General features: G+C 37.2%; 1 protein-coding gene across 1 annotated transcript in view; it reads left to right on the top strand.

Annotated features, from left to right (window-relative positions):
* Positions 1-26,781, top strand: part of CDKL3 (cyclin dependent kinase like 3) — a 37,254-nt gene extending 10,473 nt beyond the window's left edge. Inside the window, exons 4-9 of the mRNA XM_060093358.1 lie at positions 2,023-2,201; positions 18,917-19,029; positions 21,297-21,436; positions 24,040-24,128; positions 26,189-26,342; positions 26,449-26,781. Of these exons, the coding sequence (XP_059949341.1) occupies positions 2,023-2,201; positions 18,917-19,029; positions 21,297-21,436; positions 24,040-24,128; positions 26,189-26,342; positions 26,449-26,781 (1,008 nt within the window). The remainder of the gene's footprint in view (positions 1-2,022; positions 2,202-18,916; positions 19,030-21,296; positions 21,437-24,039; positions 24,129-26,188; positions 26,343-26,448) is intronic.
* Positions 26,782-27,415: the final 634 nt, after the last annotated feature.

The following is a 27,415-nucleotide window of genomic DNA, read 5'->3' as shown; positions in this document are numbered from 1 at the left end:
GAATGTGTGAAGTGGTATCTTAACGTGCTTTTCCATGTCTATTTTTTCTCATGTTATATCCTCAGATCTTGGTATAGTGCCTGGCATATAGTAGTCACTCAATAAAAGTTGTAGAAGTAAAAAAGGACTAATATAGTGTTATAGATGTCTCCTTTAAGGTGACTCATTACCCTAAATTAATTATTTGGCCATTTAGGAGGAAGAGTGAGGCAGAAAAAGAGCCAACCCCAAAGGCTTATAGCAGCAAGTTGTATAAAAAAGGAAAGATCCCACATTTCTGTCACCAAGATATTTTCACTCGTGTCATGATACTTTTCTGGTGATGAGAATATGCTTAATACATTTGATAGAGGTTTTAAATGCCTTCTTTGTTTTAGGCATTGTACTGGGCCCTGGGGATATAGCCTGAACAAAACAGACATACATCTTGCCCTCATGGAACTTACAGTCTAATGGGAGTGACAAAAAAGTAAATAGGCAATTAATAACAAGCATGACAAATGCTGTGAAGGGGGAAGTGCAGAATAATGTGAGCACATATAGAAGGAACATCTAATAGAAACATCTCAGCTGAGACCTGAGGAAATAGTTGGCCAAGCAAAGTGTTCTAGGCAGTTAGAACAGCATCAGCAAATGCAAAAAATGATGACACAAACCTGGAGAATTGGGAAGCTAATATTCAATAGGCTGGCGAAGGGACATTGAGAATGTGAGCAGAGACCAAATCCTATAAGGCCTTACCAGCCATTTTACGTAGCTTCAAATTTGTCCTGTGGGGTAGGGAATCCTTGAAGGAGTGACATAATCATACATGTGATTTTAAAATAGTACTGTGATTTCACTGTGGACAATGGATTGGAGGGGATTAGAGTGAATTCAGGAAGACCATTTGGTAAGCTAGTAATTTTGATGAGAGAACTGAGGGAACTTGAACTAGGGAGAGAAGTAGACAGGTTGAGAGAGTATGGAACCTGAAGGAGAAAAGTGCCTTGATTTCTGGCTTGAGCCATGGGATCTATGTTGGTTCCATTTACTGAGCTAAAGGACTGTTGAGAACAAATGAGTTTGGGAGAAAAGATGATGCGTTTAGTTTTGGATTTGCTGAGTTTGTGGGATGTGTGGTTCAGCCCTGTGGGACTTCTTGTGGACTTCCATTCCTTGTGGAAGCCAGGAAAGATAGAAATAGAAATACGGAAGTCATCAGTTTATGGATAGTTACTAAGGCTGTAATAGTAGGTGAGATTGAGATGGAACAGCCAATGGATGGGAAGAAGCCCAAAAGAATATGGTGTTCCCATAACCAAGTGAACAAAGTGCTAAAAAAAAAAAAAAAAGTAGTTGAGATTGTGCAGGAAACAAGATGTAAGAGAAGAGAAGCCCAAGACCAGAACCCTACATTTACAGACAGATAGAGAAAAAGGAACTGCCATAGGAGGAGACTGGGGAATTTTAGGTCCCAGAAGTCAGGAATGGAAGACTGGTTGATATCTTTTACACTAAGATACCAAGTAAGATATGTATTGAGGGGTGTGTGTTGGATGTAGCAATGAGGCTGTTGATGACTTTGGCTAGGGCAGTTTGAATGTGGGAGCAGAAGACAGATTGCATTACCTTGAGGAGTGAATGAGTGGTCAGACAGAGAGTGAAGACTGAGTAAAAATAATGTCTTCAAGAAGTTTAGCTGTGAAGGAAATGAAAGAGCAGTTCTTGGAGTGTGACATGGGGTTAAAGGAAAGTTAAACTTTTCCCATTAAGTTCTTTTAATTACTTTTCCTTTTATGAATGTGATTTACCTTTTCAGTATTATGTCTGTTTTCTTGGCTTTGTTTGGAGATGATGGATGGGGCAAGAACTGAAAGTATATAACTATTTAGCTTTTGCATTGTGTAGTTAATCATTTGCATTTGGTAAGAAAATAGCTTTACTGTCTTAATCAGCTAGATTCTCTCTGTGTAATTGTTGAGAGATTTTCTAGATAATGAAACCTCATTTTAATCTATTGCATCTTCTGTTTGTTTTTAGATCATTCATCGAGATATAAAACCTGAGAATATTTTAGTATCCCAGTCAGGAATTACTAAACTCTGTGATTTTGGTTTTGCACGAACGCTAGCAGCTCCTGGAGACATTTATACGGACTATGTGGCCACACACTGGTATAGAGCTCCAGAATTAGTATTAAAAGATACATCTTATGGAAAGTAAGTATATTTGGGAATCCTGCTTGGCCTTTCCTAGCCGTCTCTTTTTTTCCCTTGGTGTATTTGTCACCCATACTACTGACTACTACCCATACTACTAACACCCTCTGCCTTCTGCATCTGGGTTTGGGCTAGAAAAGGGACACCCCAAAATAGAGCAGAGAGACCCTAGGCACCTGCCCTGCTGCTATTGACATTACCACGCTTGCCCTCTGGGGCTGAGTGGCCCCAGCCCCAGAAGACCTATGCAGTCACCCGTCAGGCTGTATCCATGCCTGCTTTAAGCTGTGCCCCACCCTTAACAGAGTTGCCTCCTCCGCTTATCTGTGCGCTCTACATTTACTGCACTCTGCCAGTGTTACCACAGGATCTGCCAGATCTCCTGCTTCTTGAATACGGCACAATCTTTGCAAAGACTGGCAAATAATTTTTAAATTGAACTGTTCTAGATGCCTCAAAAAGTAGAAAGGTCTCAGTCTATTGCAAAACAGTATAGGAAACAGCAATCTAATAAACAAATAATGAATCTAGAAGAACAAAGGGACCAAGTTGTACAACTGAATACAAGAAATGGGAGGGGGGATAATTCTCACATGCTTTTCCTAGAAGCCATTGTTCTGTTATTATAATAATATCTAACATCGGGGCTTCCCTGGTGGTGCAGTGGTTAAGAATCTGCCTGCCAATACAGGGGACACGGGTTCAAGCCCTGGTCCGGGAAGATCCCACATGCCGCGGAGCAACTAAGCCCGTGCACCACAACTACCGAGCCTGTGCTCTAGAGCCTGCGAGCCACAACTATTGAGGCTGCGTGCCACAACTACTGAAGCCCGCACTCCTAGAGCCCGTGCTCCGCAACAAGAGAAGCCACCGCCATGAGAAGCCCGTGCGCGGCAATGAAGAGTAGCCCTCACTCACTGCAACTAGAGAGAAAGCCCACGCGCAGCAACAAAGACCCAATGCAGCCATAAATAAGTAAATAAATTAATAAATAAATTTATTTTTTAAAAAATCTAACATCATTAAGTACTTATTTTAAAACTAGAAACTGTTCTAAATGTTTTACATGCATTAAATTATCTAATTTTCACAACAACCCTCTGATGAAGGTGCTAGTATTTTATCCCCATTTCAAATAAGACGACACTAAGGCAGGTAGTAAGACACTAAAAAAGTAAGAAAGTGAGTAAGTTTACTAAGAAAAGTAAACTAATTTACCCAAAGTCTATCCAGGGTATGTTTTCAACTGTACTTATCACTGATACCATACACAGACCACCTCTGTGCCTCAGTTACTTTATCTGTATAATGGAAATAATAATGGAACCAGTTTCATAGGTTTGTTGTGAGGATTAAATGATTTAATGGATGAGAAAAATGAAAATACAGTAAATGCTCAATCAATGTAGCCTCTGTAAGATCTCTCCCAGTTTTACCCTATTTGTGATACTTTACTTAAATTCCTTTCCTGATGTACCCCCTTATTCCTATCCCTTCCCCCAAATCATATCCTCCTCTAAATCTTGCTGTACATTATATGTAAATTTTGTGCCAGTTAATATTTAATGTGGCCTAGTTCTATCTACCTCTTTTTAAAATATTATTCTTGCTGAAAGATAAATTCCTTGAGGATAGGTGTAATCTCTTGTATTCTAGAGAGCCAAAATTAATGCCTTGTATATAGTCAGTTTGGATTCTAATGCAAGGCTTCACATTGTGTTTGAAATAAATTTGCCAGTGAGTTTTTAAAACATGTTAAATTTTAACATCTTTACATTTTAAAACATGTAAAATAAAACACAGATACAAGAAAAGCTCACACAACAAATGTATACTTCCATCACCAGATGGAAAAATAGAATTTTGTAGGCTACCCCAGAAAACCCTCTATGTTCCCTATTCCACTTACAATACTCTTTCTAACCTCAAAAGTAACCATGATATTGACTTTTTTAAAAAAATAGATTTATTTATTTATTTTTGGCTGCGTTGGGCCTTCATGGCTGCGCACGGGCTTTCTCTAGTTGCAGTGAGCGGGCACTACTCTTCGTTGCAGTGCATGGGCTTCTCATTGAGGTGGCTTCTCTTGTTGCAGAGCACGGGCTCTAGGCGCATGGGCTCAGTAGTTGTGGCTCATAGGCTCTAGAGCGCAGGCTCAGTAGTTGTGGTGCACGGGCTTCATTGCTCCACGGCATGTGGGATCTTCCCGGACCAGGGCTCGAACCTGTGTCCCCTGCCTTGGCAGGCAGATTCTTAACCACTGTGCCACCAGGGAAGTCCCTTGACTTTTATTATAATCAGTTTCTTGCATTTTTAATAGTTTTATTATGCAAAAGTGTATCTACTTAGTTTAATCTAGCCTTTTTTAATGACAGCTCTTTTAAAGATATGATTCACATACCATACAATTGACAGATTTAAAGTGTACAATTCAGTGGTTTTTAGTATATTTACAGAGTCATGCAACTATTACCACATTCAATTTTAGAACATTTTCATCACCCCAAAAAGAAATCCTGTGCTTATTAAGCAGTCACTCCCCATTTCCTCCCAACCCTTCCAGGCCTAGGCAACCACCAATCTACTTTCATTTTCTCTGGATTTGCCTATTCTGGACATTTCATATAAGTGAAATTATGCAATATCTGGTCCTTTGGGACTGATTTGTCTCACTTAACATACTATTTTCAAGATTCATCCATGTTGCAGCATGTATCGGTACTTTATCTTTTTTGGCTGTATAATATCCATTTTATGGTTATACCACATTTTATTTACCCATTCATTAGTTGATGGACATTTTGATTGTTTCCACTTTTTGGCTATTATGAATAATACTGCTGTGAACACTTGTATGCACATTTTACTGTGGACATGTGTCTTTATTTCTTTTGGGTATGTACCTAGGATTTGAAATTGTGGGTCATATGGTAACTCCATGTCAAGTTTTTGTTTGTTTGTTTGTTTGTTTGTTTTTTCGGTATGCGGGCCTCTCACTGTCGTGGCCTCTCCCATTGCGGAGCACAGGCTCCAGACGCGCAGGCTCAGCGGCCATGGCTCACGGGCCCAGCCGCTCCGCGGCATGTGGGATCTTCCCGGGCTGGGGCACGAACCCGTGTCCCCTGCATCAGCAGGTGGACTCTCAACCACTGCGCCACCAGGGAAGCCCCATGTCGAGTTTTTTAAGGAAACGCCAGACTGTTTTTCAAAGTGTCTGCATCATTTTACTTTCCCACCAGCAGAGTATGAGGGTTACAAATTTCTCCACATCCTCACCAAGACTTGTTATTATCTGACTTTTGGATTCTGGTTATCCTAATGGGTGTGAAGTGGTATCTCATTATGGGTTTAATTTGCATTTCCTTGATGACTAATGATTGTTGAACTTCATTGTTGATCTTTTATGTGCTTATTGGCCATTTATATATCTTCCTTGGAGAAATGTCTGTTCAGATCCATAGCCCATTTTAAAATTATATTGGCTTTTATTATTAAATTGTAAGAATTCTTCATATACTCTAGATACAAATTCCTTATCAGGTATATATTTGCAAGTATTTTCTCTCACTCTGTAGTTGTCTTCATTTTCTTAATGGTGTCTTTTGTCACACAATTTTTTTTATTTTGATGAAGTCCATTCTATCTGTTTATTCCATTTGTTGCCTTTGCTTTTGGTGTCATATTTAAGAATCCTTTGCCAAATCCAAGGTTGTGAAGATTTACCCCTCTGTTTTGTTTTAAGAGGTTTATACTTCTAGTTCTTAGATTTAAGTCTTTCATCTGTTTTGAGTTAATTTTTAATTAAATGTGAAGTTAATTTAATTAATTTAATGAAGTTAATTTAAATGAAGTTAATTTAATTAACCTCATTCTTTTGCATGTGTTTAGCCAGTTGTTCCAGCACCATTTGTTGGAGACATGATTTTTTTCCCTATTAAATGGTCTTGGCACCCTTGATGAAAATCAGATGGTTTATTTATGGACTTCTGATTCTGTTCCATCGATCCGTATCTCTATCCTTGTTCTAGAACCACACTGTCTTGATTACTATTGCTTTGTAGCTAGTTTGAAATCAGGAAGTGTGAGTGCTGCAACTTTGTTCTTCTTTTTTAAGATTGTTTTGGCTGTTATGGGACCCTTGCAATTCCATGTGAATTTTAGGATCAGATTTATCAATTTTTTTTTCTTTTGGCCAATAAGACAGCTAGGATTCTGATAGGGATTTTATATCTATAAATCAGTTTGGAGAATATTGCCGTCTTAATGTTAAGTCTGCTCATCTATGAACATAAGATGTTTTCAGATCTTTCATTTCTTTCAACAATGTTTTATAGCTTTTAGCACATACATTTTACATTTTTTCATGGTAAGGCTTTTTTTTTTTTTTTTTTTTTTTTTTTTTTTGCGGTATGTGGACCTCTCACAGTTGTGGCCTCTCCCGCTGCGGAGCACAGGCTCCAGACGCGCAGGCTCAACGGCCATGGCTCACGGGCCCAGCCGCTCCGCGGCACGCAGGATCCTCCCAGACCGGGGCACGAACCCGCGTCCCCTGCATCGGCAGGTGGACTCCCAACCACTGCGCCACCAGGGAAGCCCGAGGCATTTTATTTTAAATATAGCAGTGTGTACATGTCAATCCCAAACTCCCAATCTATCCCTCCCCACCACCCTTGCACCTGGTAACCATAAGTTCCTTCTCTTAGCCTGTGAGTCTGTTTTGTAAATAAGTTCAGTTGTACCATTTTTTTTTAGATTCCGCATATATGCAATATCATGATATTTGTCTTTCTCTGTCTGATTTACTTCACTTAGTACGATAATATCCAGGTCCATCCATGTTGCTGCAAATGGCATTATTTCATTCTTTTTAATGGCTGAGTAATATTCCACTGTATATATATGTACCATATCTTCTTTATCCATTCATCTGTTGATAGACATTTAGGTTGCTTCCATGTCTTGGGTATTGTAAACAGTGCTGCAGTGAACATTGGGGTGCATGTATCCTTTCAAACCATGTTTTTCTCTGGATGTATGCCCAAGAGTGGGATTGTTGGATCATATGGTAGCTCTATTTTTAGTTTTTTAAGGAACCTCCATACTGTTCTCCGTAGTGGCTTTACCAATTTACATTCCCACTAATAGTGTAGTAGGGTGCCCTTTTCTCCACACCCTCTCCAGCATTTATGTTTGTCGACTTTTTGATGATGGCCATTCTGACTGGTGTGAGGTGATATCTCATTGTAGTTTTGATGTGCATTTCTCTAATAATTAATGATGTTGAGCATCTTTTCATGTGCCTGTTGGCTATCTGTATGTCTTCTTTGGAGAAATGTCTCTTTAGGCCTTCCACCCATTTTCTGATTGGGTTTTCTGTTTTTTTGTTATTGAGCTGCATGAGCTGTTTATAAATTTTGGAGACTAATCCCTTGTTGGTTGCATCATTTGCAAATATTTTCTCTCAGTCTGTGGGTTGTCTTTTTGTTTTGTTTATGGTTTCCTTTGCTAGGCAAAAGCTTTTGAGTTTAATTAGGCCCCATTTGTTACATTTTACATTTATTTTGTTAAATTTATCCTAAGTATTCTTTTATTTTTTTAATTAAAGAATTTTTTTTTTATTTTTGGCCACACAGCGTGGCATGTGTGACCTTAGTTCCCTGACCAGGGATCGAGCCCACACCCCCTGCAGTGGAAGTGCAGGGTCTTAACCACTGGACCACCAGAGGAGTCCCAGTATTTTATTCTTTTTGATGCTAGTGTGAATCAAATTTTCTTAATTTCATTTTCAGATTGTTCATTGCAAGTGTAAAAAAATTCAAGGGATTTTTGTGTATTGATCTTGTATCTTGCAACCTTGCTGAACTTATTAGTTCTAATAATTGTTTAGTGGATTTATACTTTCTGTATAAAAGATCATGTTATCTGTGGGTAGAGATAATTTTACTTCTTTTCTGGTCTGGATGCCTTCCATTTCTTTTTCCTGCCTAATTTCTTTGACCAGAGCCTCCAGCACAATGTTGAATAGAAGTGGTAAGAGCAGACATCCTTGTCTTATTCCAAAACTTAGGAGAAAAGCTCCCCATCTTTTCACTATTAAGTATGATGTTAGCTGTGGGTTTTTCATACGTACCCTTTATTGTGTTGACAAAGTTTCCTTTTAATTCCTAGTTTATTGAGGGTTTTTATCATGGAAGGGTATTGGTCAAATGCTTTTCCTGCACCTGCTGAGATGATCATGTGAATTTTTGTTTTTTAATCTATTTATATAATGTATTACATTAATTGATTTTTCCATGTTGAGCTAACCTGTGTTCCTGGGATAAATCCCACTTAATCATGGTGTATAATTCTTTTTATATGTTGCTAGATTCAGTTTGCTAGTATTTTGTTGAGAATTTTTGTGTCCATATGTGTAAAAGATATTGGTGTGTAGTTTTCTTTTCTAGTGATTTTTTTTTTTTTTTGGATCTAGTGATGTTTTTGTCTGATTTTGGTATTGGGATAATACTGGTTTCTAAAAAGGAGTTGGGAACTGTTCATACCTCTTCTATTTTTTGAAAAGTTTGTGAAGAATTCACATGATCATCATCTTTAAATGTTTGGTGGAATTCAGTAGTGAAGCCCTCTGAGCCTGTGCTTTCCTTTGGGTGTAGTTTTTTGATTACTAATTCAAAATTTTCACTTGCTATAGGTTATTTAGATTGTCTATTTTTTTTTTCTTTTTTCTTTTTTTTTCTGACTGCACCACACAGCATGTGAGATCTTAGTTCCCCAACCAGGGACCAAACTCGTGCCCCTTGCAGTGGAAGCGTGGAGTCTTAACCAATGGGCCACCAAGGAAGTACCTGTCAACTTCTTCCTGAACCAATTTCAGTAGTTTGTGTTTTTCTCAGAAACTGTCCTTTAATCTGAATTCTCTAATTTGTTTGTATACAGTTATTCATTGTATTTTTAAAATATTTTATTTATTTATTTATTTATTTGGTTGCGCCAGGTCTTAGTTGCAGCAGGCGGACTCCTTAGTTGAGGCTCACCAGCTCCTAAGTTGTGGCATGCAAACTCTTAGTTGGGGCATGCACGTGGGATCTAGTTCCCTGACCAGGGATCGAACCTAGGCCCCCTGCATTGGGAGCTCGGAGTCTTAACCATTGCACCACCAGCGAAGTCCCTGCTCATTGTTTTTTTTTTTTTTTTTTTTTTTTTTTTTTTTGCGGTACGCGGGCCTCTCACTGTTGTGGCCTCTCCTGTTGCGGAGCACAGGCTCCAGATGCTCAGGCTCAGCATCCATGGCTCACGGGCCCAGCCGCTCCGCAGCATGTGGGATCTTCCCGGACCAGGGCACGAACCTGTATCCCCTGCATCAGCAGACGGACTCTCAACCACTGCGCCACCAGGGAAGCCCCCCATTGTATTTTTTGATAGTACTTTTTATGTTTGTAAGGTTGGTAGTCATGTTACTTCTTTCATTTCTGATTCCAGTAATTTGAGTCTTCACTCTTTTTTTCTTAGTCATTCTAGCTAAATGTCGATTCTGTTGATTTTTACAGAGAACCAGCTTTTGGTTTCATTGATTTTTCTCTATTTTAAAAAATTCTGTTACATTCGTTTTCACTCTAATCTAAGCTAATAATGTTTTCCTTCCTTCTGGTTGCTGTAGTTTTAGTTTGTTCTGTTTTTTCCAGTGACTTATGATGGAAGGTTAGGTTGTAGATTTGATAGGTCTTAATTCTTTTTTTAAAAAATTAATTTTATTGAAGGGTATTTGATTTACAATGTTGTGTTAATTTCTGCTGTACAGCAAAGTGATTCAGTTATATTGATACATGGTTATATATTCTTTTTCATATTATTTTCTATTACAGTTTCTTACAGAATATTAAATATAGTTCCCTGGGCTATACAGTACCACCTTGTTGTTTATCCATTCTATATATAATAGTTTTCATCTGCTCATCCCAAACTTCCAATCCATCCCTCCCCCACCCCCACAGCCCCTTTGGCAGCTACAAGTCTGTTCTCTATATCTGTGAGTCTGTTTCTGTTTCTGTTTCATAGATAAGTTGATTTATGTTGTATTTTAGATTCCACATATAAGTGATGTCATGTGGTGTCTGTCTTTCTCTTTCTAACTTACTTCACTAGTGTGATAATCTCTAGGTCCATCCGTGTTGCTGCAAATGGCATTATTTTATTCTTTTTTATGGCTGAGTAGTATTCCATCGTATATGTATACCACATCTTTATCCATTCATCTGTCAATGGACATTTAAGTTGTTTCCATGTCTTGGCTATTGTATATAGTACCACTGCGTAGATAGGGATAGGTGTGTTGTCTGTCTTAATTCTTAATATAGGCATTTATAGTTGTAAATTTCTCTCTAAGCACTGCTTTACCTACATACCCTAAATTTTGTTTTGTTTCTTCATTTTCATTCATCTCAAAGTATTTTCTGTTTTCCCTTTTGATTTCTTCTTTGATACATTTGTTATTTAGTAATGTGTCATTTCCCAAATTTTCCTATTACTTATATCTAATTGTATTCTATTGTGATAGGAGAATATACTTTGTATCATTTCTGTCTTTTTAAATTTATTGAGGTTTGTTTATGGCCTACCATATAGTCTATCCTGGTGAATGTTCCATGTGACTTGAGAGAATGTGTATTCTGTTACTGGATGAAGTATTCGATAGATGTCTATTAGGTCTAACTGGTTTATAGTGTTATTCAAGTCTTCTATTTCCTTGTTGATCTTCTGTCCAGTTGTTCTCAGCATGTTTATAATTGTTATAGCTTTATGATGAATTGACACTTTTATCATTATAACATTATCTCTAGTAACATTTTCTGTTTGAAGTCTACTTTGTCCAGTTTTCTTGTGGTTGTTGTTTGCATGATGTAGCTTTTTCATTCCTTTTACTTTCAATCTGTTTGTATCTTTGAATAAATGTGTAAAATTTATTAAATGTGTCTCCTGTAAACAGCATATAGTTGAATTATGTTTTTTTTTAAATTCAGGCTGACAATCTCTGCCTTTTAAGTAGATTGTTGAATCTATTCACATTTAATGTTATTAGTGATATAGTTGGATTTACACCTGCTTTTTTTTTAATATATCCTTTTAAAAAAAAAATAAATTTATTTATGTATTTATTTTATTTTTGGCTGTGTTGGGTCTTTGTTGATGTGCACGGGCTTTCTCTAGTTGTGGCGAGCGGGGGCTACTCTTCATTGCGGTGCATGGACTTCTCATTGCGGTGGCTTCTCTTGTTGTGGAGCATAGGCTCTAAGCACGCGGGCTTCAGTAGTTGTGGCATGTGGGCTCAGTAGTTGTGGCTTGTGGGCTCTAGAGCACAGGCTCTGTAGTTGTGGTGCACAGGCTTAGTTGCTCCACGGCATGTGGGATGTTCCCAGATGAGGGCTTGAACCTGTGTCCCCTGCATTGGCAGGCAGATTCTTAACCACTGCACCACCAGGGAAGTCCATACACCTGCTTTATTTCTTTATTTGTGTCCCATGTCTTTTTTGTTCCTCTGTTCCCATTTTACTGCTATCCTTTTTCATTAAGTGAATATCTTGTAATGTATCAATTCAGTTTCTTTTTTTCTTTTTTTTTTTGGCCACACTGTGCAGCATGTGGGAATCTTAGCTCCCCGACCAGGGTTTGAACCTGTGCCCCCTGCACTGGAAGCGCAGAGTCTTACCCACTGGACTGCCAGGGAAATCCCTCAATTCAATTTCTTTAATGATTTTTTTTTTACTATAGTTTTTTGGGATTTGTTTAGTGGTGGCTCTAGTGTTTATTATGTGCACCTTAAATTATCATAATCAGCTTCAGATTTATATTAGCTTAATTCCAGTGATATATACATAGAAAACTTACTCCTATATAGCTTTATTCCCTTTTCTATCTTTTTGTGGTATTTTTGCTGTGTATAATAATTTATTAATGTTACAAACCCAAAAATGCCTTGTTGTAATGATTACTTTATAATCTATAGTAATTTCCTTAGCCAAAACAGTTTTGCTCTCTCTTACCTCCTTTTTGCTGTTATTGGCAAATAATGTTACACATATATTACATTTCTGTATGCTATAGGCCCAACAATATACTATATGCACAGTATTTTATACAATTGCTTTAAAAATAAATCAAGAGAATAAAAGAGAAAAATAGGAATTTATACTCTTTTCTTCTGGTTTTATTGAGATGTAATTGACATACAGCACTATATAAGTTTAAGGTATACAGCATAATGATTTGACTTACATACATCATGAAATGATTATCACAGTAAGTTTAGTAAACATCTATCATCTCACATAGATACAAAATTAAGGAAATAGAAAATAATTTTTGTGTGATGAGAATTCTTAAGATTTACTGTCTTACAACTTTCATATGTAACATATAGCAGTGTTAATTATATTTATCGTTATCCCTTGTACTTATTTATCTTATATCTGGAAGTTTATACTTTTTGACTACCTTCATCCATTTTCCCCTCCCCCCCACCCCCCTGCCTCTGTTGTAACCACAAATCTAATCTCGTTTTCTATGAGTTTGTTTGTTTTTAAAGTATTGGGTTGGCCAAAAAGTTCGTTTGGGTTTTTCCATAACATCTTACAGAAAAACCCGAACTAACTTTTTGGCCAACCCAATGTAATTGACCTATAACCCTATGTGATTTGATATTTCTATACATTTCAAATAATCACCATGATAAGTTTAGTTATGATATGTCATCATGCAAAAATATTACATAGTTACTGACTATGTTCACCATACTGTATGTTTCATCCCTTTGGCGCATTTATTTTTGTAACTGGAAGTTTGTACCTTTTAACCCCCCTCACCTAGTTCTCTCTTCCCCCACCCACTTCCCCTCTGGCAACCACATGTTTGTTCTCTATATCTATAATTCTGTTTCTGTTTTGCTATGTTTGTTCATTTGTCTTGTTTTTTAAATTCCACATATAAACGATATCATACAGTATTTGTCTTTCTCTGTCTGAATTATTTCACTTAGCATAATACCGTCTAGATCCATCCATGTTGTTGCAAATGGAAAAATTTCATTCTTTTTTATGGTTAAGTAATGTACAGTCTTTTATAATAACATAAGTACCTTTACCTGGGCTCATTGTTTTTTGTGTGGACTTAAATTACTGTCTGGAGTCACTTGTTTTTAGCCTGCAAAACTTCATTTAGTATTTCCTGTTACACAGGCATGCTGGTAACAAATTCTCTTAGTTTTTGTTTATCTGGGGAAGTCTTTATTTCACCTTCATTTTTAAAAGATAACTTTGCTGGATATAGGATTTTTAGTTAATAATTTTTTCTTCGAGCAGTTTGAATATGTTGTACCACTGCCTTCTGGCCTAGATTGGGTTTTTTTTAATATTTATTTATTATTTACTTTTATTTATCTGTTTTGGCTGTGCTGGGTCTTAGTTGCAGCATGCGGGATCTCCTTAGTTGCGACATGTGGACCCTTGGTTACATCATATAAACTCTTAGTTGCAGCATGCATGCAGGGTCTAGTTCCCTGACCAGGGATTAAACCCAGGCCCCCTGCGCTGAGAGTGTGGAGTCTTACCCAGTGGACCACCAGGGAAGTCCCCAGCCTAGATTGTTTTTATTGGGAAGTTGACTGTTAATCTGAAGGAGATTCCTCTGTAAGTGATGAATTATTTTTCTCTTGCTGTTTTGAAGTTTTTCTCCACACTCACCCAGGACTTAGCCTCAGGAACAGGTAACTGGGGGAAATATGAGAAATACTGAAGTTTTCCTCTTGGGAATAAAGCCCTCTGACTGGGAGCTAGGGAAAAAGGAAGCCTGAAGTTCTTGGCTGGAACTGTGTAGGGTAGTGTCTTTGCCTTACTGAGCTAGAGTGGAGGAGGGAGAGAGTGGTCTTGATTCAGATACCACAGACTCATCTTTTTAAACAAATTTTCATAGATTTTCTCTTTTAAATAAATAAATAATTAATTAATTAGGTTGCGCCAGGTTTTAGTTGCAGCATTTGGGTTCCTTAGTTGTGGCTTGCCGGCTCCTTAGTTGGGCATGTGAACTCTTAGTTGCAGCATGCATGTGGGATCTAGTTCCCTGACCAGGGATTGAACCTGGGCCCCCTGCATTGGGAGCTTGGAGTCTTAACCACTGTGCCACCAGGGAGGTCCCTTCATAGATTTTCTTGAATAGATATTTCTTCATTTGCTGTTTGCCCTTAGGACTATTTCTAGAGGTTTAAATTATTGTGGGTTTTTTTTCATAATTTTCACCAGTTTCACTGGAGAGTAGGTCAGCAGATCTCCAAGTCCTTCCCTCACTGTTTGCCCTTAGGACTATTTCTAGAGGTTTTAATTATTGTGGGGTTTTTTTCCATAATTTTTAGCAGTTTCACTGGAGAGTAGGTCAGCAGATCTCCAAGTTCTTCCCCCATGTGATTCTTTTTAATCCGCCTCTTATTCTTGCATGTTATCCTAGGAGTTATTCATACTTCAGATAATGGGGGAGCCCATTAAGATTAGCACTACAGTGACAATCAACTATATGTATTTTGTCTACTATTGCTCTTTGAAAGGCCTGCCTAGATAATTCTTTACAATTCTGCAGATAATGCCTTACCTTACCAAACTGAACTGTGAAAGTTCAGAACAAGCTGGGAAAAAGTGAACTTATTTGTGTAGGAGTGTTTTTAGTGCCTCTGTTAGAAGTGGAGGAGGTGAGTAGGAATTTCATACTGTAGGGAGAGTGCCTAAAAATAATTTACTTAAAACTTTGAAGGCAGTAAGTTGGTCTTAATTTTACTGTTTCTCACTAAAACTTATAAATTTCTATTAAGTTCTTTTTTTTCTTTTCTTTTTTTCTTATTGGAGTATAACTGCTTTACAGTGTTGTGTTAGTTTCTGCTGTAAGTTCTTAAAACTTGTGAAGTAAGCAAGCTTTTAAGTTCCTATTATCCAGTTTTTGTTGTAATGTGGGCTTAACAAATTGTATACACCACAGTTAAGTTGTTTGTTCCTTAAAATCATTATCTAGCAATACACACAGAAACACAGATACACAGACACACATCTCCTTCCTTTTAAACAGAAATAGCAACATACTATATATATTGTATAGAATCTTGCTTTTTTTCCTCTCTTTTAATTTTTTTAATTAATATACTTTACTTTTTTAGAGCAGTTTTAGGTTTATAGAAAAATTGAACAGAAAGTACAGGGTTTCCCTATATCCTCTCTACCCCCACCCACACAGCACAGTTTGCCTATTATTAACATATAACATTAGTTTGATACATTTGTTAGAATTGATAAACCAATATTTATACATTATCATTAATTAAAGTCCATAGTTTATATTAATATTCAGTCTTCGTATTGTGTTTCCTATGGGTCTTGACAAATGTATAATGTCATGTATCTACCATTATGGTATCATACAGAATAGTTTCACAGCCCAAAAAATCCTCTGTGCTCTACCATTTTATCTTTCCCTCCTTTTCCCCGAACCCCTGGCAACCACTGATCTTTTAAATCTCTCTATACACTTGCCTTTTCCGGACTGTCGTATAATTGGAGTCATACATTACGCAACCTTTTCAGATGGCGTCTTTCACTTAGCAATGTATATTTAAGGTTCCTTCATATTTTTTATGGCTTGATAGCTCATTTCTTTGTAATCACTTAATATTCCATTGTATGTATGTCTGACAGTTTGTTTATCCATTCACCTGATGCAAGATATCTTACCTGCTTTCAAGTTTTGGTACTTACGGATAAAGCTGCTATGAGCATTCATCTGCAGGTTTTTTCTGGACATAAGTTTTTCAACTCATTTGGCTAAATACCAAGGAGTGCAATTTTTGCTGGATTGTATGGTAAGACTATGTTTGGCTTTGTTAGAAGCTGTCAAACTGTCTTCCAAAGTGGCTGTATCATTTTGCATTCCCAACAGCAATGAGTGAGAGTTCTGTTGCTCCACGTCCTTACCAGCATTTGGTATCGTCAGTGTTTTAGATTTTAGCCATTCTAATAGGTGTTTGGTGGTATCTATCTCATTATTGTTTTAATTTACAGTTCCCTGATGACATATGATGTTGAACATCTTTTCATATGCTTATTTGACATGTGTATATCTTCTTTGGTAGGGTGTCTATTCAGATATTTTGCCCAATTTTTAATTTGATTGTTTTCTTTTTTCTTTATTTATTTGGTTGCACAGGGTCTTAGTTGCAGCAAGTGGGCTTCTTAGTTGCAGCTCATTAGCTCCTTAGTTGCGGCTCAGCAGCTCCTTAATCGCAGCACGTGGGCTCCTTAGCTGTACCATGCACTCTTAGTTGCGGCATGCACGTGGATCTAGTTCCCTGACCAGGGATTGAACCCGGGCCCCCTGCATTGGGAGTGTGGAGTCTTATTCACTGTGCCACCAGGAAAGTCCCTGATTGTTTTCTTATTATTGAGTTTTAAGAGTGCTTTGTATATTTTGGATGCAGTTCATTTATCAGTTATGGGTTTTGCAAATATTTTCTCCAACTCTGTGGCTTCTCTTTTCAGTCTCTTAACAGTGTCTTTCACAGAGCAAAAGTTTTAAATTTTAATGATGTACTTCTTAGCCTTTTTTTCTTTTGTGGATTATGCTTTTAGTATTGTATCTAAAAACTCATCACCAAACCCAAGGTCATCTAGATTTTCTCCTATATTATTGTCTAGAAGTTTATAGTTTTGCATATTACATTTAGGTCTATGATCCATTTTGAGTTAATTTTTGTGAAAAGTGTAAGCTCTATGTTTAGGTTCATTTCTTCTTGTGTATGGATTTCTAGTTGTTCCAGTATCACTTATTAGAAGGACTTTCTTTCCTGAATTGCCTTTGCTCCTTTGTCAAAGATCAGTTGAGTATATTTCTGTGAGTCTGTTTCTGGGCACTCTATACTGTTCTCTTGATCTTTTTGTCTATTTTTTCACCAATATCACACTGTCTCACATACTGTAGCTTTATAGTACATTTTGAAGTCAGATAGTGTCTTTCTTCTGACTTTGTTCTTGTTCGACATCATGTTGGCTTTTCTGGTTCTGTTGCCTTTCCATATAAACTTTAGAATCAATTTATTGATATCCAAATTGGATTTTTAAAAATAAATGTATTTATTTATTTTTGGCTGCGTTGGGTCTTCATTGCTGTGTGTGGGCTTTCTCTAGTTGTGGCGAGCGGGGGCTACTCTTTGTTGCGGTGCATGGGCTTCTCATTGCGGTAGCTTCTCTTGTTGTGGAGCACGGGCTCCGGGCACACAGGCTTCAGTAGTTGTGGCTTGTGTGCTGTAGAGCACAGGCTCAGTAGTTGTGGTGCACGGGCTTGGTTGCTCCGCGGCATGTGGGATCTTCCCAGACTAGGGCTCGAACCCATGTCCCCTGCATTGGCAGGTGGATTCTTAACCACTGCACCACCAAGGAAGTCCCCTCCAAATTGGATTTTGATTGGGATTGCGTTGAATCTGTAGATCAAGTTGGGAAGAACTGACATCTTGACAATATTGAGTTTTCCTATCCATGAACATGGAATGTCTCTCCATTTATTATATTTAGATCTCCTCTGATTTCTTTAATGAATCTTGCTTTTTTTACTTGAGAGTTTATCTCAGAGATCACTTTATATTAACACATGCAGATAGACCTACCTTATTCTTTTTAACAACTGAGTAATATTTCATTGTGTGGTTGTACAAAAACTTACATAGCTATTCCTGTATTGATGGATGTCTAGGTTGTTCCCAATCTTTCTACTACAAACAGTGCTGCAGTGAAATTCTCTTATAATTTACCTTTGTGCACAAGTGTGAGTAGATCTTTGGATAAGTTCTTAAGAATAAAGGTGTTTAGTCAAAAGTATGTACATTTAAAATTTTAGTAGCTTTTGCCAATTTTCCTCCAAAGAAGTTGTTTAAATTTATACTCCCAGAGCAGTACATGTGAGTATTCATTTTCCATAGCCTCACCAACATAGCAGTTATCAAATTTTATAAATTTTGTCAGTTGGATCAGTGAAAAATAGATCTCATTATAGTGTTTATTTATAATTTCTTCTGAATGTAAGTTTGGGCATCTTTTTATCTATTTAAAAAACTGATTATGTGGGGAAAAAAGCTTGAATTATGGATGACTCACAATGCATTAAGATAAATAAATGAAAGTAAGTGATAAAATATTTAAGATTTTTAATTTTTACTTTCTAAGTACAAGATGATTTTAGTATTCAGCTATTCTACATCATAAACCATTTATCATAATGTCCTTATATAAGTATTTGAAACAATTTTAGAATTATAATTAATTATTTTGGACTGCTACATGGCTTCTCATGCAATTTGAATATAAACTATTTAAGTTACTAATAAAACATGATAATATTTAATATATATCCTAAAGTTGCTATATGATATTGTAGTGAAAATTGATAAATGATACCATTTAACCATTCTGTTTTCTTTAGCCTTAACTTTATTTTAAAAGTTATTTTTTAGGAAATTCCCTGGTGATCCAGTGGTTAGGACTCTGCACTTCCACTGCAGGGGGCATGGGTTCAATCCCTGGCTGGGGAACTAAGATCCCGCAAGCCCCACAGTGCAGCCAAAAAAAGAAAAAAAAAAGTATTTCAGAAAAGATGTTTTATATATTTTTCTATGAAAAGTGATTTATTCTTGTCTGTTTCAGACCTGTGGATATCTGGGCTTTGGGTTGTGTGATCATTGAGATGGCCACTGGAAATCCCTATCTTCCTAGCAGCTCTGATTTGGATTTACTTCATAAAGTTGTGTTAAAAGTAGGTAGGTATTACTGAAATATACTGTTAAATGCCTCAAATAAGTGTTTCCAGATCAATTCTGCTTGATTTTCAAATTTCATGTTTCCTTTATAAGAACAGGGAAGTGTATTTTTTTGATAGATGGGAGTAGATGGATGCTTTGGGCTGATAAAAAAGGTAGAAAATTCTCCTCCGTTTTTTTTTCCTTAATATAAATTTATTTATTTATTTATTTTTGGCTGCGTTGGGTCTTTGTTGCTGCACACAGGCTTTCTCTAGTTGTGGCAAGCAGGGGCTGCTCTTCATGGTGGTGCTCCAGCTTCTCATTGCAGTGGCTTCTCTTGTTGTGGAGCATGGGCTCTAGACGCATGGGCTTCAGTAGTTGTGGCACACGGGCTCTAGAGCACAGGCTCAGTAGTTGTGGTACACTGGCTTAGTTGATCCGTGGTGTGTGGGATCTTCCCGGACCAGGGATCGAACCCGTGTCCCCTGCATTGGCAGGCGGATTCTTAACCACTGCACCACCAGGGAAGTCCCTCTCCTCTGTTTTTGCAAATAATATTTTTCTTTGCCAGGATGCAAATAGCTATGCCATGTTTTGATGGTTGATACTAAGAAAAATAGTAAAATAGGAACCTACTTCAATTTGTCTGAAAGTTGTTTTAAAAGTTTGGCTTCTACAAATATTTGCTTCTTTCAAAGAGGACTTTTAATAGAGTTGATTTTGATGCTTTTTAAAAGTGCTTGGAGGACTTCCCTGTTGGCACAGTGGTTAAGAATCTGCCTGCCAATGCAGGGGACACGGGTTCGAGCCCTCATCTGGGACGATCCCACATGCCATGGAGCAACTAAGCCCGTGCACCACAACTACTGAGCCTGTGCTCTAGAGCCCACGAGCCACAACTACGGAGCCCCAGCGCCACAGCTACTGAAGCCCACGCACCTAGGGCCCATGCTCCACAACAAGAGAAGCCACCGCAATGAGAAGCCCGTGCACCGCAACAAAGAGTAGCCCCCACTCCACAACTAGAGAAAGCCCACATACAGCAATGAAGACCCAACACAGCCTAAATAAATAAATAAATAAATAAATAAATAAATAAATAAATAAAAGTGCTTGGAGATAGAAAACCAATTATTTACTGAGAAAACTTTTTTTTAAACCACAGTAGATAAGCAGAGAGCTGATCTGCTTTGACTACCAAAACATTTTCATGGTTAGCATTGCTCATGCAGTTTCAAGGATTTTATATATATATACCTCTGAATGAGGAGCTTGAGGAGCCTTTTTTGTGGTGAGGAAGCTATACATAAACAATGTAATTACAGGATCATGAGAAAGGTACTGTGAACAACTATAAAAACCGTGTATCTGGGTAAATATTGATTAAAGATACAGTTCAGAGCCTTAAAGCATCATACTTTTTTCTGTCATCTTTTTTTTGTGTGTGTGTGTGTGTGTGTGTGGTACGCGGACCTCTCACTGTTGTGGCCTCTCCCATTGAGGAGCACAGGCTCCGGACGCGCAGGCTCAGCGGCCATGGCTCACGGGCCCAGCTGCTCCGCGGCATGCGGGATCCTCCCGGACCGGGGCACGAACCCGCGTCCCCTGCATCGGCAGGCGGACCCTCGACCACTGTGCCACCAGGGAAGCCCCTTTTCTGTCATCTTTAAAGTTCTGGTTATGAGATTAATGTTAGAAGGACCTCTAGAGATGGTGGGATCGATTTTGTTATTTTACAAATGAGGAAACCAAGGCACAGAAAAGGAAGATTTGCCCAAGGTCACAGAATTAGTTATAGCAGAACTAGTGTTAGAACTTAGCTCTCTCCACTCCTATTTATAGTTCTTTCCATTCTACTACTACTCTATAGCCTTGTTTCTTCTTTGCAGGGTTCCTATTTCTATATAATTTTAGTATTTTAGCTGTTTTGAGTAAGGCTTTGCTGATGAACACTTGCTAGTTAAACCATTTATATACCCTTATAGAAATATGTAAAAGTTGAATGTGCCTTTTCTAGTGGCATTATATGTCTTGTATTTTGGGAAAAAAATATGCACATGTGGTTTTATATTTTCTACTGCCTATGTACTATCAATAGATTACTGGGGAAACTCACATTTTTTATGCTGTATTCAGATAGTTCCTTGTTCAACTTTAAAAAATTAAAAGAACTTAACTGTTATTCTCCCTTTTTAGTAATTTAATGCAGACTACATAACAATTTATTATTTTGATTGTAGAATAATTTCCTGGTTTTCTTATGTATATATTTTTTCTCTTTTCAGGCAATTTGACACCTCACTTGCAGAATATCTTTTCCAAGAATCCCATTTTTGCTGGGGTGGTCCTTCCTCAAGTTCAACACCCCAAAAATGCAAGAAAAAAATACCCAAAGCTAAATGGATTGTTGGCAGATATTGTTCATGTATGTTAAGAGATTAAGGACTTATACTGGGAAATTTGCATAAATTATAATACAGTTTTAGGATATTACTTTAATGAAATTCTGAAAGGATTCATGAAGTAATGTTATCTGTTAAAAGTTACTATATCCCTCTGTCTTTATGTCTTAAGTTCAGAGAAGTTAAAAGTCACAGACTGTTAGAAATGAAAGGCCCCTGGGGTAATCCTTTCTATTATTTTTTGTTTATCCCAATTTTATTGATAATTAGGGATAAACTGGAAAATTTAAAGGACTTACCATGTTTATCAACACCTCTTAACAGCCAGTCTTCCTAGCAATCTACCCAGGGGATTTGTTCCTTGTACAGTGGTATTCTAATGTATTCACAAGGCGTTCGCAGCTGCAGTTTTAATGTTGTTTGAGGATACACCAGTACCAAAATTCAGGTTGAATCGGAGGAAGCAAAAACATTATATAGCACTTTTAAGTTAGTTTAAAATTTAAATTTTATTTTGAACTACATAATAAATATACCAGCATACTTAGTACAAAATTCAAAATGTGAGAGAGTTACTTGTTTCTATTTATTTTCTCTTTCCAGCCAATTTCCTTTCCCAGGGTCAACTAAGGTACCTTGTTTCCAATGTACAGCCCTTAAAAAAGTAGTTACCTAAATTTCAAAGCAAGTATAGTGTGGTGTTTATAAGAAGGGGCTCTGGATTCACATGAACTTTGTTTAAAACCCAGCTCTGTCACTAATTAGCTCTGTAAACTTGAGCAAGTCAATCTCCGTGCCTCAGTTTACTGGGCTATAAAACAACATTAACAATATTTATTTTCTGGAGCTGGAGGATTAAATGAGGTAATGGTAGAAATATTCTCAGCACAGAGCCTTGAATAAGCTATCAACAAATGTTGTTAATATTAACTGTTGTTGCTGTTATTTAGATAAAACTAAACATATGACATGTAACATCTAAAGAGTATTATCAAAGGAAGAAGGTTGTTTCTTTGGTACTTGGAAAGAACTAGAGTTTATTAAAGGATAAGACTTGTTTACTATATTTTCACTTCAGTTTCTTTCTTTTTTCGTGTCATAGTTTTGATCATACAAAGAATATATAATGATCATAAGAAAAATAGGAATACTTGATAAACAGAGAGGAGAAGTTAAGATTTTCCCAACCCCACAATCCAGGAAAAATTACTATTAACATTTTGGTTTATGTACTTCTGGGCTTTTCCCAACCAACTACATGCATAGAAGTTTATGCTTTTTAAAAGGTATCATACTTTACACACTGCTGTGTAACCTGTTTATTTTCACTTAGCAGTGTATTTTAAGCATACTACCATGTCAGTAAATGTGGAGCTACATCATAATTTTAGGGTTTACACAGTGTTTCATTGTATGACTGTACTATAGTTTATTTAACTGATCTTGCAATTTGGACATTTGTTTTCAGGTTTTTTCTCTCACTATTGGTAAAGTTGCTACAGTGAACATCTTTTATATGTCTTTATGAACTTGTATTGTTTGCTTGGGATAAATTCCTAGAAGTGTGACTAGTGGACCAAAGGGTTTACACTTTTTAGGACTTTTGATATATTTTGCTGTTTTTTTCTCCAGAAAGCTTTCATTAATTTATACTCAAGTAGCATTGGATATAAATCTCCATTCTCAATCTAACATTGAATATTATAAGTTTTTATTTTAAATTTTTATTTATTTATTTTTGGCAGCATTGGGTCTTCGTTGCTGTCTGCAGGCTTTTCTCTGGTTGTGGCAAGTGGGGCTACTCTTCATCGTTGTGCATGGGCTTCTCATTGCGGTGGCTTCTCTTGTTGAGGAGCACGGGCTCTAGGCACGTGGGCTTCAGCAGTTGTGGTGCATGGGCTCAGTAGTTGTGGCTCTCGGGCTCTAGAGCGCAGGCTCAGTAGTTGTGGCTCACGGGCTTAGTTAGACCAGGGCTCGAACCCGCATCCCCTTCATTGACAGGCAGACTGTTAACCACTGCACCACCAGGGAAGCCCCTTATCCAAAACTCTTACTTCCATTGTCTCTTTTTGTTTTGTGGGGTTTTTTTGGTTCTCTATTCAGTTGAAGTCCTCCCAAGATAGAGAAACAGAAAAGAGCTGTTCTGATAATGGGTTATTGAAAGATTTGGGGGCTTGGATATTTGTGAAACTTTTATGCCATAGAAAGAGCACCAGATTAGTAATCAGACAATATGAATTAAAATTCTAGTTTCGAAAATCACTAATCATGCCTCTAGTTCTGTAAAATGGAAATGATAATCCATGAACTTTCCACCTTACAGGGCTGATAAGAGGATCAAAATGAGCTAATTAATTCCTGCTGATTCCAGCAGAAATAGACTTCTGTTTTGGCTAGAATCACAGACCATTTAACCTGTAATAATGCCTTACAAGTACAAATTTCTTAGGGAAATAAGTGGTCAGAACTCACTGTCAGAAGTTCCTGAGGTCTAATTCCATCTTTTCAAGAACTATTTTAGCTCTGGGTAATTAATTACACCTACATTTGTGAAATAAATTTAACATTTACCTTTAGAAGCCCTGTTAAGAGTTTGTTTAACATAGAATCTTTTTTCATTTTCTAGGCTTGTTTACAAATTGATCCTTCTAAGAGGATATCATCTACTGATCTTTTGCATCATGAATATTTTACTAGAGATGGATTTATTGAAAAGTAAGCATTTTGAGTGAGTGTGGACTTTTTCGTGTCTTATATTAGGATGTTTTACTAGCATGAAAATTGCTATGTAGGTTAATGTTACACAACAGAAGAATTCAATTTATCAAAAACTTACTGAGTTTCTGTATTGACTAAGTATATGGTAGACTTACAGGTGTCATGGTGAAAATTCTAATAATAAAAAAAAGTGTACATAACATTCATTACACAGTTACTATGTCCTAGGCAGTGTGCTAAGCTCTTCACATGCATTTTCAGTTCTCATTATAGGCCAGAGATAACATTAAATAAACAATCAATAGTTTCTAGCTTTGTTACCATTTAGACCTCTGACTCAGAATAGTCCAGTTTTTCCTCTCTGATAGCATCTCTGATCTACATATTACAATTAGCATTCATTTCACAGATGATTTTTTTTCTCTGCTTTACATGTTCTCTGTTGCAGTTCCTGTTGTTTTGTTCTCCCCATCAAACTGGAAGTTCCTTGAAGACAGGGACCATGCCTCTTAAAGCCTGTCTCTGTCTCACATTGTATCTAAAATATATAATGACAATGTAGATTCATAAGTCAGCCATGCTTTTTAAAAAAACACACCATTTTCTATTTGGGCTTTGAAAGAAACGGGAAAAGTTTCTCATTAATTGAAAAATCATTCAGTTTGCCTTTGGATACGAGGTCACAAACATGAATATTAATTAAAAATGTGATGGAGTTAAGATCAGGCATAAAAAAGACCAGGACCTCCATTGAAGATAGACCAAAATAGAAAAAGGCAAAGAAAAGGGAATCTTTGAGAGTAACTAGAACTTCAGGCATTTCAGGAATTTTAATCTAAAAATATGAGAAGATATATTAAAAGTGCCATTGATAAGAAGTGTCAGTTACTGAATAAAAAAATTGCTTCCTATCAATTCTACATAGACTGATTTCTCTTGGGTATTTAGATATTAGGATTTTACTACTATGGGGTGAAAGTTCTTGAGTTCCAATAATAGAAGCCTCAGAAAATGTTTGGGGGAAGACCTTTTACTTGGATAAGAGGCCTCTTTTTTTCATGGACCTTCTGCAATGCAAGCAAGTTTTAACAGAAATGTGCATTTTCTTATTCAGCCAAACTAATGATACTGGTTATTTTCTTCATCTCCTCACACTACCCTTTACTATAATTCTAGGGAAGAATTCATTCATGGTAGAATTCATTCAGTCCCAAACTGATGGCAGTAGCTGCTTCAAGGAGGGAAACTGTGCAACTCCGGGAGAGGGGTGGGAAGGAGACTTTTCGGTATAACCTTTTGAGTTTTGAGCCATGTGAATGGATTTTCTATTAAAAAATAAATAACTTTAAAAAAGTCTAACTAAAACCAAAACAATCTCCCTTCAATATCGATGTATTCTATTACATTTTGTTCTGAAAATATTTGTCTAGAGTAAGATTTTAGAAACTAGTTCATCTTTTAAGTCCTGTTACTTTGAAGAACCACAAAAGGGACAAAGTGGCCTGAGTCTTCCTTGAAAATAATAGTATATTTATCAAAATTAAAAACGATGCTTTTTGGGCTTCCCTGGTGGCGCAGTGGTTGAGAGTCCGCCTGCCGACGCAGGGGATACGGGTTCGTGCCCCGGTCTGGGAGGATCCCACATGCCGCGGAGCTGGGCCCGTGAGCCATGGCCGCTGAGCCTGCGCGTCCGGAGCCTGTGCTCCGCAACGGGAGAGGCCACAACAGTGAGAGGCCCGCATACCGGAAAAAAAAAAAAAAAAAAAAAACCCGATGCTTTTATTAAGTAAACTTTGCATCACAAAAGGAATCTAATTCATATGTCTATCTTGTAAAAGGTTTATTAATAGTAGATTACCATGGAAAAATTTTAGAAAGATGTATCTTTACCAGGAAACAATTTGTTTTAGGTAAATATTGTGCCATCTCTCGGCATGCATTACTGATAACTTATTTATGCTGTAGCTCAAATGCAAATTAATTGATTAGAAAGTCTTTTAAAGATAAAATACTCTATCAACATAAATAAAAGTATTTGATATTGCTTGTTTTATCAGATTCATACCAGAACTGAGAGCTAAATTGCTACAAGAAGCAAAAGTCAATTCATTCATAAAGCCAAAAGAGAATTCTAAAGAAAATGAATTTATGAAAGATGATAGAAAAACAATTTATACCAATACACTGCTAAGTACTTCAGTTTTGGGAAAGGTAAAAATCGGTCTTCTTTTTAGCCAGTATAACTATTTTATAGTTAGTACTCTAATGATAAAAATAACTGTTCTCCTGACTCAGATTTTGGGTGTATCTTTTCTAGGAAATGGAAAAAGAGAAAAAGCCCAAGGAAATCAAAGTCAGAGTTATTAAAGTTAAAGGAGGAAAAGGAGATATCTTAGAACCAAAAAAGATAGAGTGTGAAGGTGGACATTGTCAACAGGATGCAGCTGAAACTGCTCATACTATGTCTCAAGATATAAAACCTGTAATCAGTGAACCACCAAACCCTGTCAATCCCAGCACTAACTCTATGGTCATGAAAGACAATCCACATGCTGGAAGTAGTATGGTGATGCCACCCATCAGTCTAACTAGCAGGAATTTGATGGCTTCAAATCCTAATTCAAATCTCTCCCATTACAATTCAAGGTGAGTTTTAATAGAAAAGAAACAGAAGATAATGGACATAAGTAATACAGTGTTTTGTTTTTTTTTTTTTCTTTTTGCGGTATGCGGGCCTCTCACTGTCGTGGCCTCTCCCGTTGCGGAGCACAGGCTCCGGACGCGCAGGCCCAGCGGCCATGGCTCACGGGCCCAGCCGCTCCGCGGCATATGGGATCCTCCCAGATCGGGGCACGAACCCGTATCCCCTGCATCGGCAGGCGGACTCTCAACCACTGCGCCACCAGGGAGGCCCCTACAGTGTTTTTATATAATGGTATTTCAAAGAATCAACTTCGTAGTGTCTATATATAAACTGAATTTGAAGGTATATTGAAATTATAATCATATAATGGGCCATTACTAAGTGCTTCGTATGAATGCTACAGAAGAAATTAACTTTTCTTGGCTATCTAGGTGTTTAGTTTTTCACTAATGCTGTTTGGAAAAACCTCATTAAAAAAAAAAAAGTCCCTCAGAAAAATTACTTCCCATTTGAAGAGAAAAATGTAGTGTGACCTCAGTTTTGGTATTGGTGTGCCTTTGAATAATAAAGTAAGCTTTATTTTTGTATCATAGCAAATTGTCTAAATGGAGAAAAGATAGTTGAAAATAATCGTGTGTAG

The sequence above is a fragment of the Mesoplodon densirostris genome, chromosome 3 (genome assembly GCF_025265405.1).
Source record: "Mesoplodon densirostris isolate mMesDen1 chromosome 3, mMesDen1 primary haplotype, whole genome shotgun sequence".
In the NCBI taxonomy this organism is placed as follows: Eukaryota; Metazoa; Chordata; class Mammalia; order Artiodactyla; family Ziphiidae; genus Mesoplodon; species Mesoplodon densirostris.
Note: the sequence above shows the minus strand (reverse complement) of the source record. Positions and strands in the feature narration are given on the sequence as shown.